We start from the raw sequence: 13,688 nt of genomic DNA, 5'->3' as shown, positions 1-13,688 counted from the left end.
TGGCTCAGTCTCCATCACCTCCTCCTGAGCCAGGCTGCCATCTTCACGTCTGAACCACTGCAATACCCTTCTGACTGACTACCCCTTCCTACTCTTGTCACCTTCCAATGCGTCTATACACAGAAGTCAGAGCGATCCTTTCAAAACACAAATGAAATCATGCCACTCCTGTGTTACACCTGTTACATGTACTTTCTCTTGTGTTCAGTTCTGAATCATTTCCTGAAGTACAGTATTTATAAACTTTTCTTGTTGAATTTTGGGGTGATATTGGTTTTAAAAAAAAAAGACATGTTTAAGTGTACAACCAATAAAACATCATCTGCACAATGCATCGTGTGCTCACCGCCCAAAGCAAATTCTCTTTGCATCCATTTATCCCCCCTTTGCCCACCTCCACCTCTCCCCCCCACCTTTTAGTCTTGCTATCACCATGTTTATATGTCATATGTATATATTTTTACTTAATCTCTTCACCTTTTTTCACCCAGCTCCTCAAAACCCCTCCCATCTGACAGCTGTCAGTCTGTTCTATGTATCTATGCTTCTGTTTCTATTTTGCTAAATTATTTTGTTCATTAGATTCCACATATAAGTGAATTCATGTGGTATTTGTCTTTCTCTGACTGGCCTATTTCACTTTGCATAATAATTTCCAGGTCATTCATGCTGTGGTAAATCTTATTGATTTCCTTCTTTTTTTATAGCCACATAGTATTCCATTGTGAAAATGTACCAACAGCTTTTTTATCCACTTATCTACTGATGGACACTTTGGCTGCTTCCAAATCTTGGCTATTGTAAATAATGCTGCAATGAACATAGGGGTGCACATATTTTTTGAATTAGTGTTTTGGGTTTCTTTAGATATGTTCCAGAAGTGGAATCTTTGGGTCATAAGGTAGTTCCATTTTTAATTTTTTTTAAAAAAATTTCTAGCCAAACCGGTTTGGCTCAGTGGATAGAGCGTCGGCCTGTGGACTGAAAGGTCCCAGGTTCGATTCCGGTCAAGGGCATGTACCTGGGTTGCAGGCACATCCCCAGTAGGAGATGTGCAGGAAGCAGCTGACCAATGTTTCTCTCTCATTGATGTTTTTAACTCTCTATCTCTCTCCCTTCCTCTCTGTAAAAAATCAATAAAATATATTTTTAAAAAAAAATTTCTAATACTCACCCAAAGGTATGCTTAGAGAGAAGGGAAGGGAGAGAGAGGTGTGAGGGCAAAACACCGATTAGCTGCCTCTCGCACTCTCCCTAACTAGGGATAGAACCCACAATACAGGTACCCTAACTGGGAATCAAACCCACAATCTTTCACTGTCTGGGACAATGCTTCAACCAACTGAGCCACACTTGGCCAGGGCCCATTTTTAATTTTTTGAGGAAACTCCTTACTGTTTTCTATAGCAGCTGCACCATTGGTTCTTCATTTGCTCTGTGCTAAAGCGGGGAAAGGCCAATGGGCAGAGCGTGTGTGCTGGTCCAATCCATCCCCTTTGTTCTCAGTGACCCCCAACTTGTGGCACCTGCCCATTGGTGCTCATTCTCAGGCGTGTCAAAACCCAGTTCCTCAGGCAGACCCTCAAAATGTTAGAATGTTGACGGTACAATTCAGTCATCTCCTGTGGCAAGATGGTGCCATGAATTTTCCTACCGGCTTCAATGCAGCTGGCGTCATACTCAATTGGGTGCAGGATCCTCTCAAGCAATCTCTGGATTTTTCACAAAGGAAACGGATTCATGTATTGTCGGTAAATTGATGTGTCCATGAGGGGAAGGAAGTCTGGAGCTTCCTATTCTGCCATCTTGCTGACATTACCCTAATCTCCCTTCTTTGAGTAAGGACACAAGTCATGTTGGGTTAGAGCTCCCCCTAATGTCCTTGTTTTAATTTAAAACCTCTTTTAAAACCCTTTGTTAAGTAGAGTCATGTTGTGAGGTCCTGGAGGTTAGGATTTCAACATATGAATTTTTAGGGGATATAATTCAACCAATAACAATGTTATAACATGAATGACCCTCTAAAACATTAGGCTAAGTAAAAAAAATCAGATATAATAGGTTATATATTGGACAATTCTATTTATATGAAATATCCAGTATGGGTAAATCTGTGGAGACAGACAGTAGATTGGATGTTGCCAAGAGCTTGGAGAGGATGATGGGAAATTACTACCTAATGAACATGGAGTCTTCTTTGAGGTGATGAAAATGTTTTAGAACTAGATAGAGGGGATGAGTGCATATAGCAAAGGTACTAAATGCCACTGAGTCATACACTTTAAAATGATTTAATTTATGTTATGTGAATTTTATATATTACATAACTTTGTAAATTTGATATTAAGTGAAAGTGTGTTTGTGTGCTTATGTGTGTATAAAGAGATAAAACAATGTGACACAAGAATAATTGGTTAAAGGTACATGAATGTTCCTTTAAATTTTCCAGAAAAAAACATGAGAAAAGACTTGAATATTTATTTATTTACTTATTTATTAGCCATTTCCATCGTTTTAGTTTTATCTCTTCCCCAGGTAAAAGATGATGGAACGACAGCAGAAAAGAGAAAATTAAGTCAATTCTAAGAAAACTAAAGGTGAGTGATTAAAGAAAAACAGGTAAAATTATATGATTTTGGTCCTTTTCTGTCTGACTTATTTCACTTATGTCCTAATACTCTCAGGATTGATGTTGCAAATGGCAGTATTTAATCTTTTCTATGACTGAATAGTATTCCATTGCATATATGTACCACATCTTCTTTATTAATTTATCCATCAATGGACACATAGGTTGTTTACATATCTTGACTATTGTAATTAGTACTGCAATGAACATAGGGGTATACATATCTTTTTTAATTTGTTTTTTATACTCTTCAGATAGATACTCAGAAGAAAAATTGCTAAATTATATTGAATTATATATAATGGTAACATTATGACATATAATGTTGTTAACCAACGCTACCTCAATAAGGAAGGAAGGAAGGAAGGAAGGAAGGAAGGAAGGAAGGAAGGAAGGAAGGAAGGAAGGAAGGAAGGAAGAAAGGAAGGAAGGGAGGAAGGAAGATATGGATATATTCCACAGACTATCTCCCTGGTTAAACTTTTCTCAGTAGAATAAAGTTTTTTGTTTTGTTTTGGGTTTTTTTTGTTTGTTTTGGTGATAATGTCTAAACTTTTCAAAATATGAATATCTCTCAATATAATATTTTCTGGCTCATGATTACACAGGAAAAGTTTATATCTTGAGCTAAATACATGATTTCAAATAAAACAATGTGTAGGAAAAGTGCCCCAAGTGAAAAAAAAAAGGAAAATGTGTGTCTCAGATATTGCTGGTGCTAAGAAAGGTCATCATAACACCACACTCAATGTCAATCATTCCTTCCTATTGTGTGCTCGTCCTGAACTTGTTTCCTCGGGACCTTCTACATTTTACCAAAAGCAAAGGTTATTTTCTACAATGAGTCAGTCCTCCAGAAGTTGAGGGAGTAAAAAGAAAATCTTGGAAATGTGAGCAATGGAGTAGAAATATGACTTCTTACCAAACAATTGTTAACAACTATGTTCATTTGGCAGTCAATAGGAAGCAATGTTTTAAGTATTTTATATCCTAACATGATATTTTATTACTGACACATACATCTTTAATTAGTTTTAGTTATATTTCAGGAAATTGGTGAAGAGTTATAGTACAATCTTTCCCATTTAAAATAATGGACTATAGGGTCAAAATGGACAGTTTCGTGTGCATCTGCTTTTTAGAAATAACTGATATTAAGCAGTAGGTACCTGAATTAAGAAAATGTTAGTGTGGGTAGTATATGAAAATGGCAAAAATATGAAGGTGTATGCAAAGAATTAATAGTTGAGGCATGTATCTAGAGTACTAACAATTTCTTTGTCATCTTTTTCTCTTACCCTGTTCTTTTTTTTTTTTTCTTACCCTGTTCTTTAGGACAACATGACTCAGTTACAAATAACTTTAATCGTGGCTTGTTCATCCGTTCATCCATCCAACTTTGAAGCAAGTCAACATGCCAGGTGTGAGAATCACCACGACCCACTTCTCCATATATTAATTTTTCTTTCCAAATTTCTGCCTGCTGCAGCTTTTCCTGTGCAATAAACATTGCTTTGTCCATGTGCCTTGGCTATCAGTTACACAAAAATGAATACAGCAGGTTCCTTGCCATCAGGGCGCTCATAGTCCATGGCAGTGTTACTCAAAATGTGGTGCATGAACTGTTATTGGCCCTTGAGGAAAAAAGAACCTTGGGATAGATTGTAAATTAACAACATCACTAAGCTTTAGTTCAACTGACATTTATTCTTTAACAATATTGTATCAATAAGGTAAGCAGAGTGTTGTGTAACTTTCTGCTGCAAGCTCCTGCTCTCCATGTAGACTGTCACCACTGCTGAGTACTGGTCTAGAGTCTTCTTGCAAATTAGATTTCATGACAAATGTCAAAACCAACAGATAAGGTCTAGCTGTATGGTGTGCTGATTTGAGAAGCTCTATCCAAGCTCAGAAGTAGAAAGCAATGAGATTGATTACTAATTTCTTTTTTTTTTTAATTTTTTTTATTGCTTAAAGCATTACAAAGGGTATTACATATGTGTCCTTTTTTTTCCCCACCCTTGACAATACCCCGGCTTCCCCTACCCCCCAGTGTCTTATGTTCATTGGTTATGCTCATATGCATGCATACAAGTCCTTCAGTTGATCTCTTACCCCCCTCCCTCCTGCCCCCCAACCCTCCCCGGCCTTCCCGCTGCAGTTTGACAATCTGTGTGAGGCAGCTCTGCCTCTGTAACTATTAATGTTCAAAAGTTTATAATGGTCTCTATTATCCATGAATGAGTGAGATCATGTGGTATTTTTCCTTCATTGACTGGCTTATTTCACTTAGCGTAATGCTCTCCAGCTCCATCCATGCCGTTGCAAATTTGATTACTAATTTCTGCCATGGGCTTGAAACTAGAGAGCAGTGGCATGGTACAAGGAATTTGCTGATAGTTACCTATTATAGGTCAGGTCCTTAACATATGTCACTTTTATTATTACTTCCACCCTGGTTCCACCTTATTGCCACCTATCATACTCAGCTTTAACCTGAACATCACTATGATTAACTCACTCTACCTTAGCCTTGCCTGTGACTTTCTGCAGTGGGCTACTACTGTTCAGGGTAGCCTGGCTCTCTGGTCTCTGCCCTGGCCATGAACACACAATGAACTCACAGGCACTAGAATAATTTATCTCTACACCATTGCATCATCTCCTGAGTCTTGGAGGCCCCTCAAGAATGGAGTTTAAAGAAAAAATGACCTTCCCTAGCCGGTTTGGCTCAGCGGATAGAGCGTTGGCCTGCTGACTGAAAGGTCCCAGGTTCAATTCCAGTCAAGGGCACATGCCTGGGTTGTGGGCTCAATCCCCAGTAGGGGACATGCAGGAGACAGTTGATCAATGATTCTCTCTCATCATTGATGTTTCTCTCTCTCCCTCTCCCTTCCTCTCTGAAATCAATAAAAATATTTTTTTTTTACAAAAGAAGAAATGTCCTGACCCAGGGAAGCTGCCCCTGCTCTCCCACCACCATCACTGTCTCATTATTTAACTCAGAATAAGTCTCCTGGACATCAGAATTGGTGGGGAGGGGTGAGGCATAGGATGCATTTGCTGTCATGGATTCCCACCTCTCTTCCTCTTGATTATATCTAAACGGAAAGACTTGGACATCTATCACATTGAGTTATCCACATCAATGCTTCCCATTCTTCCTGTGGTTGAGAATGAGTACATGTTTTTCCACAGTCTTCCAGGGACAATACAACTACCAAGGGCTTCAGGCTTCCACTATAACTAATTTTCTCTCTAGCAGAAATAAGACCCAGAGGGGTTTCTGATGCAACAGCTCTCCCTGGAGCCTCTGTCTCCAGATAATGACATCTATCTCTGCACAGACAAAGGCAGCACTGGCTAAGTCCATAAGGATAGAATCCAGGGAGGTTTGATTAGAGTCTATCTGGGGATGAGGGTGGTTGACATGCTCATGGGGTGTTGAGAAAGGTCCCTCACTCTGCACACAGACCCTGGTGAGTGGGAGGGTGAGAACTTGAAATCTAGCTTGTGGGAATCTTGGGAGACCAGGCACGATTTAGACATTAGACCTTAGTGGAAGGATTGCTGATGCTGTTTTCCACAGACATGATGGGTTGGGTGTATACAGGTAGATAGAAAGATGGACTTTTGTCTACTTCTTTGTTATTTGCCAACTTACAAATGAATGTCTTGTTATGCTGAATGCTTATTCTTTCCATACCTGTCTTCATTGCTATAAACCCAAGAAAGTCAGGCCTCTAGACAGCAGGAAGTGATCTATGTTGATATGTTGAAGGTCAACTCATGCTGACTTTCCATAAAAGCTGTTGGAAGCAGTTGAGCATGGGCACCTGACAAAAACAACGTATCTGGAATGGTTTGGGGTCTTCCCCAGCTCACCTTCTGAGGACAGGCCATCCTCCCCTCACTTCTACCCTCCCCCCCACCCCACCCCCCGACCCCCCGCCCCAGAGGAGTTCTCAGTTCTGAACTCCTGGGCAGAAGAGCTGATCATTAACTTCAAGAAACATGCAACATTCAGAGTTAAGAATGCTCAGGATTTGGAATCAGATGGGGCTTTGAATTATAGCCTGCCTTCTTAGTGGGTGTATGACTTTAGATTAGTCACATACCCTCTCTCAGTCCCTTTGTCAATAACTTTAGTTACAACAACAAAAAATTGTCTCCTTGCAGGATGTCTTCATTCCGCACAGTTTATTGAGCAAGCTCTGCTGTGGATTTTTGAGTGGGGATAATCGGATGTGAGGATTAAATAGTCAATGACAGTGTCCAGCAAATTGCTATTTGCTTAACTAGGTGATCAAGGGTCCAGATCATGCCTGCTCATAGTAGAGAGATGTAAAATTTTATTGTCTACAACAAGGTGAGTAATGCTGGTGCCTTTCCCCTGGTCGCTTAACATCACCAGAGGGACCCCTAGACCCAAATTTTGACATCACTCAGGTTAATGGGGAAAGGAAGGGATGAAACCACAACTTGGAAACTTGCTGAAGGGGCTCCTCGTCAACCCACATGAGAAGTCTTGATTTAAGAGTCACAGTGAGAGGATCCAGCCCAGATTAAAGTGAGTCATGGCTAGCTCTGACCAGCTCTGCCTGCCTGACTGACAGGGAAGAGGTTAGATGGCTGGAACTATTTTTCCCCAAAAAGATGTCTTGGAGGGAAATAGTTTATTAAAAACTCAGGACACCAGGGGATCGCAGCCAGAATCTCTAGCCACAGGGGAACTGCTGGTGGAGAGATTACAAACACCCAGAGGCGTGCTTTTTAAAAAGATAGATCAATAGCCGTGGGACCACCTGAGCACCCTGGAATGAAAGGTGAGTTTGGGGGCATGCAGGACTGAATGTACACAGTGTGTGTGTGTGTGTGTGTGTGTGTAACAAATCCTGACATATCTCTTACAGTGTTTAAGGGGAGTGTGTTGAATGCAAAGGGAAAACAGGGACTTTGGAATCAGATCCCCCTCTTGTTCAAATCTTGGCTCTGTTACTTCCTTGCTGGGTGATGCTGGAAAAGTCACTGCACTTCTCTGAACCTCTGACTTCTCATCCAAAAAAATACAGATAAATAATATATACAGGCAGTGTTTCTTTTTTATTGTGATAATAAAAATTTACCATCGTAATCACTTTTAAATGTACTGTTGATGCCATTGAGAATATTCACATTATTATGCAAACACTAAAGGCCTGATGCACGAAACTCATGCAAGGGGGTTGGCTCTCGCTGTCCCGGCTGTCTCTCAGCCCCGCCCATTGGTCATTCTGGAAGGTCCTTCCACTGACTGGTCTAATTAGCATATTAACTCTTTATTATATAGGATGACCACCATCCACCTCCATGTTAAGCATGTGAAACACTCCATGCCTCCCACACAGTCAGCACTCATTTGGCATCAGCTCCTTTCAGGGTGAGGATATATGAATGGACAGAGCGAGATCAGGTTCTTAAATAGCCCTTGATATGAGTCTGCTGTAAAAGCTATTTTACCAGCGGGGAGACTTAGTGATTTGAAAATTGATTGGTTATAAGTTGGAAGAAAATTGTGAGGATTAGTTTGGGGTTTTGTTCCTATATGAAGACCATAGAAATAAGTGAGATGTTCCTGGGGTTTTTGCTGGGTCTGAGTTTACTACAATTTTAGAATAAACATCGGAAGAGGAATTGCTGAGTAAAGTCTCTGCAGGTTACAGTTATCCCGTCTCTTTTTTTGAGGTTCTCAACTGGGGGGTGAGTCTAACCTCTCTGGGGGACATTTGACCAGATGTGGAGTAATTTTTGGTTTTCATGAATAGGAATAGAGGAGAATGCAACTGGCATTAAGTGGGTTGAGGCGAAGGATGCTGCTGAACTTCATACAAGACAGTTCCCCATAACAAAAAATTACTTGTCCCCAAGTAATGCTAAGATGGAAAACCCCTGTTGTAAACTAATGGTGTTGGGGGTGAATGAACTTTTAGAGACTCTGCTAAAGGATCACAGAGGCCAGAGAAGGGGTATGTGGGTTTCTACCCAGGAAATACAAGGACATCATAGAACAATATGAAAGAGAATGATCTAGACTGGGTCAGGTTTGGCCATAGAGGAGGCATATTTTTTTTGTCTTTTTTAACTTAAATTCTTTATTGTTTAAAGTATTACATGAGCCTTCTTTCCCTCCTCCCCGACATTGACCTCTCCCTGGTCGCTCCCACCCCTCAGCACATGCCCTCACCCCGCTACCATCTGTGTCCATTGGTTATGCTCATATGCATGCATACAATTCCTTTGGTTGATCTCTTTTTTTATTTTGTTTTATTGCTTAAAGTATTACAAAGAGTATTACATATGTCTCCTTTCCCCCCCACCTTGACATTCCCCGGGAGGAGGCCATAATATTGAACATAGTAATCTCCCATTATCCACGAGGGATATGTTCCTAGATCCCCCAGGGCATGCCTGAAACTGCAAATAGTGTCAAACCCTATATGTGTTGTTTTCCTCCTATATGCACATACTTTCACTTAAAGGAAACACATTACAACTTCTCTTTGGCATATCCAAATTGCCAGCACCACTACTCTTGCACTTTGGGTCCATTATTAGGTAAAATAAGTGTTACTTGAACAAAAGCACTGTGATACCATGTCAGTGGATCTGATAACCAAGTCAGCTACTAAGGGATCAATAGTGGGTAGCACTACAGTGTGGATACACTGGACAAAGGGATAATTCATGTCCCAGGCTGGACGAAACAGGATGGCATGAGATTTAATCATGTTGCTCAAAATGATGTGCAATTTAAAACTTATTGTTTATTCATGAAAATTTTCATTTAATATTTTTGGGTCATGATTGACTGCAGGCAACTGAAGGTAAGGGTGGACTACTATAATAACAATAGGAACCAACATTGATGACAATGTCCTATGTGTCTGGCACTGTGCTAAGCACTGATCATCCAGCCAGCAATATTTAATGCTTTCTCCTCAAGAGAATTAGTAATAATTTTATAATTATACAATTTATAAATATTATTTAATATATTTAATAATCATATGTATAATGATTTACTACTTATTAAGCACTTGACACATGACAGGCACTACTTAGCTCTTAACATTTATCCCTTCATTTAATCTTCACAACAATGCCTGTGACCCAAATTACTGCCACCCATTTTATCGATGAAGAAACTGAGGTTGAGTAGCTACCCAAGGTCATGTACAAAGTACTTAAGCTGGGATCCAAGCTCATTTTAATCTTACTCCTGGGTACACTCTCCTCACCATCAATCAGCCCATGTGCTACATTCCTTCTGCTTGGAACAATCTTCCCTCCTCCAGCTGCCTGGAAAACTCTTAGTAGACCTTCAAAACATAGCTACACTGTTGCCTCCTCTGTGAAACCTTTCCTGATTTGATCCCAGGCAGAGCTCCATCCCCTGGGTATCCAAGGCATTGTGCATGTGTCTCAATTACATTGCTGATCAGACTATTCTGAAGTGATGTGAACAATGCTCAGTTTCCCTCAAACTCTAAATTTTATAACCACAGGACTAAGTTATCTTACTCTCCTATGTCATTGACTGACTTTGGAAAATGCCAATAGGGCTGCTCATTCCATTTTTTATTGGATTTCACTGTTAGAAAGTTCTTGGTTAGGGTGAACCACACAGCTGGTCTCACTAACATCCACCTCCCAGTAGCAGGAAGCAGTTGGTTCTACCACATCCCCATCCCTCTCACTGAAGCACTTCTGACACTGAGGGCATCTGTCATCTCTCCTAAGAGGCTTCCCTGACCATGGCCTTTGGTGTCCCCAGCCATTTCCTATAGAACATTCTACCCACTTCCCTTACTGTGCTTCCCTCTATCACTAGGTCTTGTCCATCTATCTCCTTGTTTGTCATTGGTACCCTGATGGAGACTGTAGGGTCCAGGGAAGTGGGGACCATGCCTGAGTGATTCACCTTTGAATGTCTTATGCCCAGCTCAACATGTGACAAATTTTGTTGAATGCATGTGTGAATGGCAGGTTGGGGCTTGAATGTAACAGAAAAATCAGGTTGGTGTATAATTAAGCACTGCCTTGAAGGCCATCTGAGTGAGGATGGCAGCCTTAAGACAAAGAGCTTCAACAAAATCTACTTGCCTTTAAATGACCTGTCTTGCTGCCTCCTTACCTACCTGCACTTGGGAATAAACATCTCCCTGGTCCTGCAGTGTTCACTGTTGGAATTGTGTGCAGTGGATAGCATTCCAGGGCAATCTGGATTTACCTGGGTGCTTGTAGGTTGTCAAGAGGATTAAGTATTCCTGATTTAAGTATAAGGCTCCTTCTTATCCATGACCATCTTTCTTATCCAGTTGGCAATATTTATTAGAGATTCACAATCTCCCAGGCCCAGTGCCTGACACTAGCCCTTGAAATTGAGTCAGGCTGCCCACATATTGCTACTCTCACATCCAATGCAACGAAGTCACCAATAATATGTGAGTTCATTGACAACTGTCCCACCCACCTGACCCCAGGCCATTGGACCCCCAACATGCTGTCACCCAAGTGTCTCTGTGGCTCAAACTCCCTAGATTTACACTTTCAATTTGACCCCAGTGCTGGCTCACATACATTTCTCTTTGCTCTGGATTCTCATCCAGGTATTTGGGCCCAGGCCCATCTCCCTGTTTTCTGGCTTGGATTGTTGCTTTAGCTCCATCATCCCCTATTTCACCTCCCAGCCTTTTCGGAATCTCACCTCTGCTTTGGCTCCAGGACCACTGAGATGAGGAATGTTGAAATGTTCTACTGGGGCCATGTTACTGTCCTTGACTTGGACCTCAAAATCTGGACTACAGGAGTTAGTGGGAAGCTCTTGATTGGCGTGTGGCCAAGTATCTTATTCAGAGATGTGAGTTACTGCTCTCTCATTCCATGGCTATGACAAATATCATTAATTGATTGTGCCTTTCCTCCCTACTGATTCTAGCTGCAACCTCAAAACTCTTCTCAAGAAGACACACTAAGCACCCACTACCAATTGATGGCCATTGGCAGGTGGGATGAAACTTATTTGCCATCCCACTCAGCCTTCTTGCCATTGGTCTCCTGCTCTTCCTGCAGCAAGGTTCTATTAGGTAAAAATGGGGGACGTGAATCAGTCATTGACCTCTGACTTCCTTCTGGTGGGCCTCTGCAGTCACTCAGGGTCATGTTCACTACTCTTCTCCCTGGTGGCTGCCATGTTTATCGTGGGCCTTCTGGGCAACACTGTTCTGCTCTTCCTGATCTGCATGGACCCCCGGCTCCACACACCCATGTACTTTCTGCTCAGTCAACTTTCCCTCTTTGATGTTGGTTTCCCCCTGGTCACCATCCCTAAGATGGCATCAGACTTCCTGCAAGTAGAAAGTTCCATCACCTTTGGGGGTTGTGCAGCTCAAATATTCTTCCTTACACTTCTGGGTGTGGCTGAGGGCATCCTGTTGGCTCTCATGTCCTATGATCGCTATGTTGCTGTGTGCCACCCGCTGCGGTATCCTGTGCTTATGAGGCGCCAGGTGTGCCTGCTCATGGTGGGCTGCTCCTGGATGGCAGGTGTGCTCAACGCCTCCATCCAGACCTCCATCACTCTGCACTTTCCCTACTGTGCCTCCCACACCGTGGACCACTTCTTCTGTGAGGTGCCAGCCCTGCTACAGCTCTCCTGTGCAGACACCTCTGCCTATGAGTTGGCGCTGTCCATCTCAGGAGTGCTGATCCTTATGCTTCCCCTTTCCCTCATCGCCATCTCCTATGGCCATGTGTTGAGAGCCGTTCTACGCATGCGCTCAGAGGAGGCCCGACACAAGGCTTTCACCACCTGCTCCTCTCATATCACAGTCGTGGGGCTATTTTATGGCGCAGCAGTGTTCATGTACATGGTACCAGGGGCCTACCATAGCCCACAACAGGACAATGTGGCCTCCCTCTTCTACAGTGTTATCACCCCCATGCTTAACCCTCTCATCTACAGTCTGAGGAACCGGGAAGTCCGAATGGCTTTGGTCAAATTGATCAGCAGATCTGGGCTCAGGCCAAAGTGATGACCACACAGGGGGCTGCTGGTGTGATCTCAACAGTCTTCCATCCCATCCATCACCTCAAAGCACCCACTTGAGATGCAGCTGCTAAGACCTTATGTTAAAGGCTAAGTGTCCAGTTTCTTCTCATCCCATGACTACCTGGGTTCATGTTTTCTCCCATGGGCTAGTGGAAATCAACAGTAGCAGCCCCAACCACTCTTAGTATATTTTTCCCCTAATTTTAGTACTATTTATATGAATGCAAGGCCCTACTTTGTAAAGTTAAGATCTTCCTACTAATGAATGTTTTCACCTTCCCAGACTGTCTTGATAAAACACAACAAACTGTGTGGCTTAAACAACAGAAATTTTCTTTCTCACAGTTGTGGAGGCTGGGATGCCTAAGATCAAGGTACTGGCTTATTCTATTCCTGGTGAGGGCTCTCTTCCTGGCTTGTAGACAGCTGCCTTGCAGAGAGAGTGCTCTGATGTCTCTTCCTCTTCTTATAAGTGTATTGGGCCTATGTGATTGGGGCCCTGCCATTATGATCTCATTTAACCTTTATCACCTCCACACAGGCCTTATCTCAAATACATTCACATTCGTGGTTAGGGTTTCAATATATGAATGTGAGTGTGACACAAATATTCAGCCCCTAACAGTGAATTAATAATTATTATTATTAATAACAGTAATTATTAGTTATAATAAAGATATTTTTATAAATAATATATAAATTATAATAATTATAAATATTAAGTAATTATAATAAGGGAATATTGGTAAATATAATTATATTAGTAAAATTAACATTTGTTGACTATTTGATTTGACAGTTGTTTGTCATTTTATCCTCTCAGCAGCTTTGTGATGGAGGAACTGTGATTTTTTATGTGTATGGGGGAAAAAATGAGTCTTTATAGAGAAAGAGTAACTCACCAATGGTTGCACATGGGGAAGTGGCAGAACTGGTAGCTGAACCCAGGGTTTTCTATTGGTAAAGACA

At 41.7% G+C, this 13,688-nt stretch overlaps 2 protein-coding genes across 2 annotated transcripts in view; both read left to right on the top strand.

The window, feature by feature from the left end:
* Positions 1 to 3,975, top strand: part of LOC139011462 (adhesion G protein-coupled receptor E2-like) — a 42,188-nt gene extending 38,213 nt beyond the window's left edge. Inside the window, exons 20-21 of the mRNA XM_070416996.1 lie at positions 2,536 to 2,597; positions 3,965 to 3,975. Coding sequence (XP_070273097.1) covers positions 2,536 to 2,586 — 51 coding nt within the window. The 3' untranslated portion in view covers positions 2,587 to 2,597; positions 3,965 to 3,975. The remainder of the gene's footprint in view (positions 1 to 2,535; positions 2,598 to 3,964) is intronic.
* A 7,785-nt stretch (positions 3,976 to 11,760) lies between these two features.
* On the top strand, positions 11,761 to 12,702 carry LOC139011461 (olfactory receptor 2Z1-like). The gene has a single exon (XM_070416995.1). It carries the CDS (start codon positions 11,761 to 11,763, stop codon positions 12,700 to 12,702), a length of 942 nt encoding a protein of 313 aa, XP_070273096.1.
* Positions 12,703 to 13,688: the final 986 nt, after the last annotated feature.

This window comes from Myotis yumanensis, unplaced genomic scaffold (assembly GCF_028538775.1).
Source record: "Myotis yumanensis isolate MYYU_CA2020_CCGP unplaced genomic scaffold, mMyoYum1.0.hap1 SCAF_5, whole genome shotgun sequence".
In the NCBI taxonomy this organism is placed as follows: domain Eukaryota; kingdom Metazoa; phylum Chordata; class Mammalia; order Chiroptera; family Vespertilionidae; genus Myotis; species Myotis yumanensis.
The sequence above is the reverse complement of the archived record's forward strand: the minus strand, read 5'-3'. Positions and strand labels throughout refer to the sequence as shown.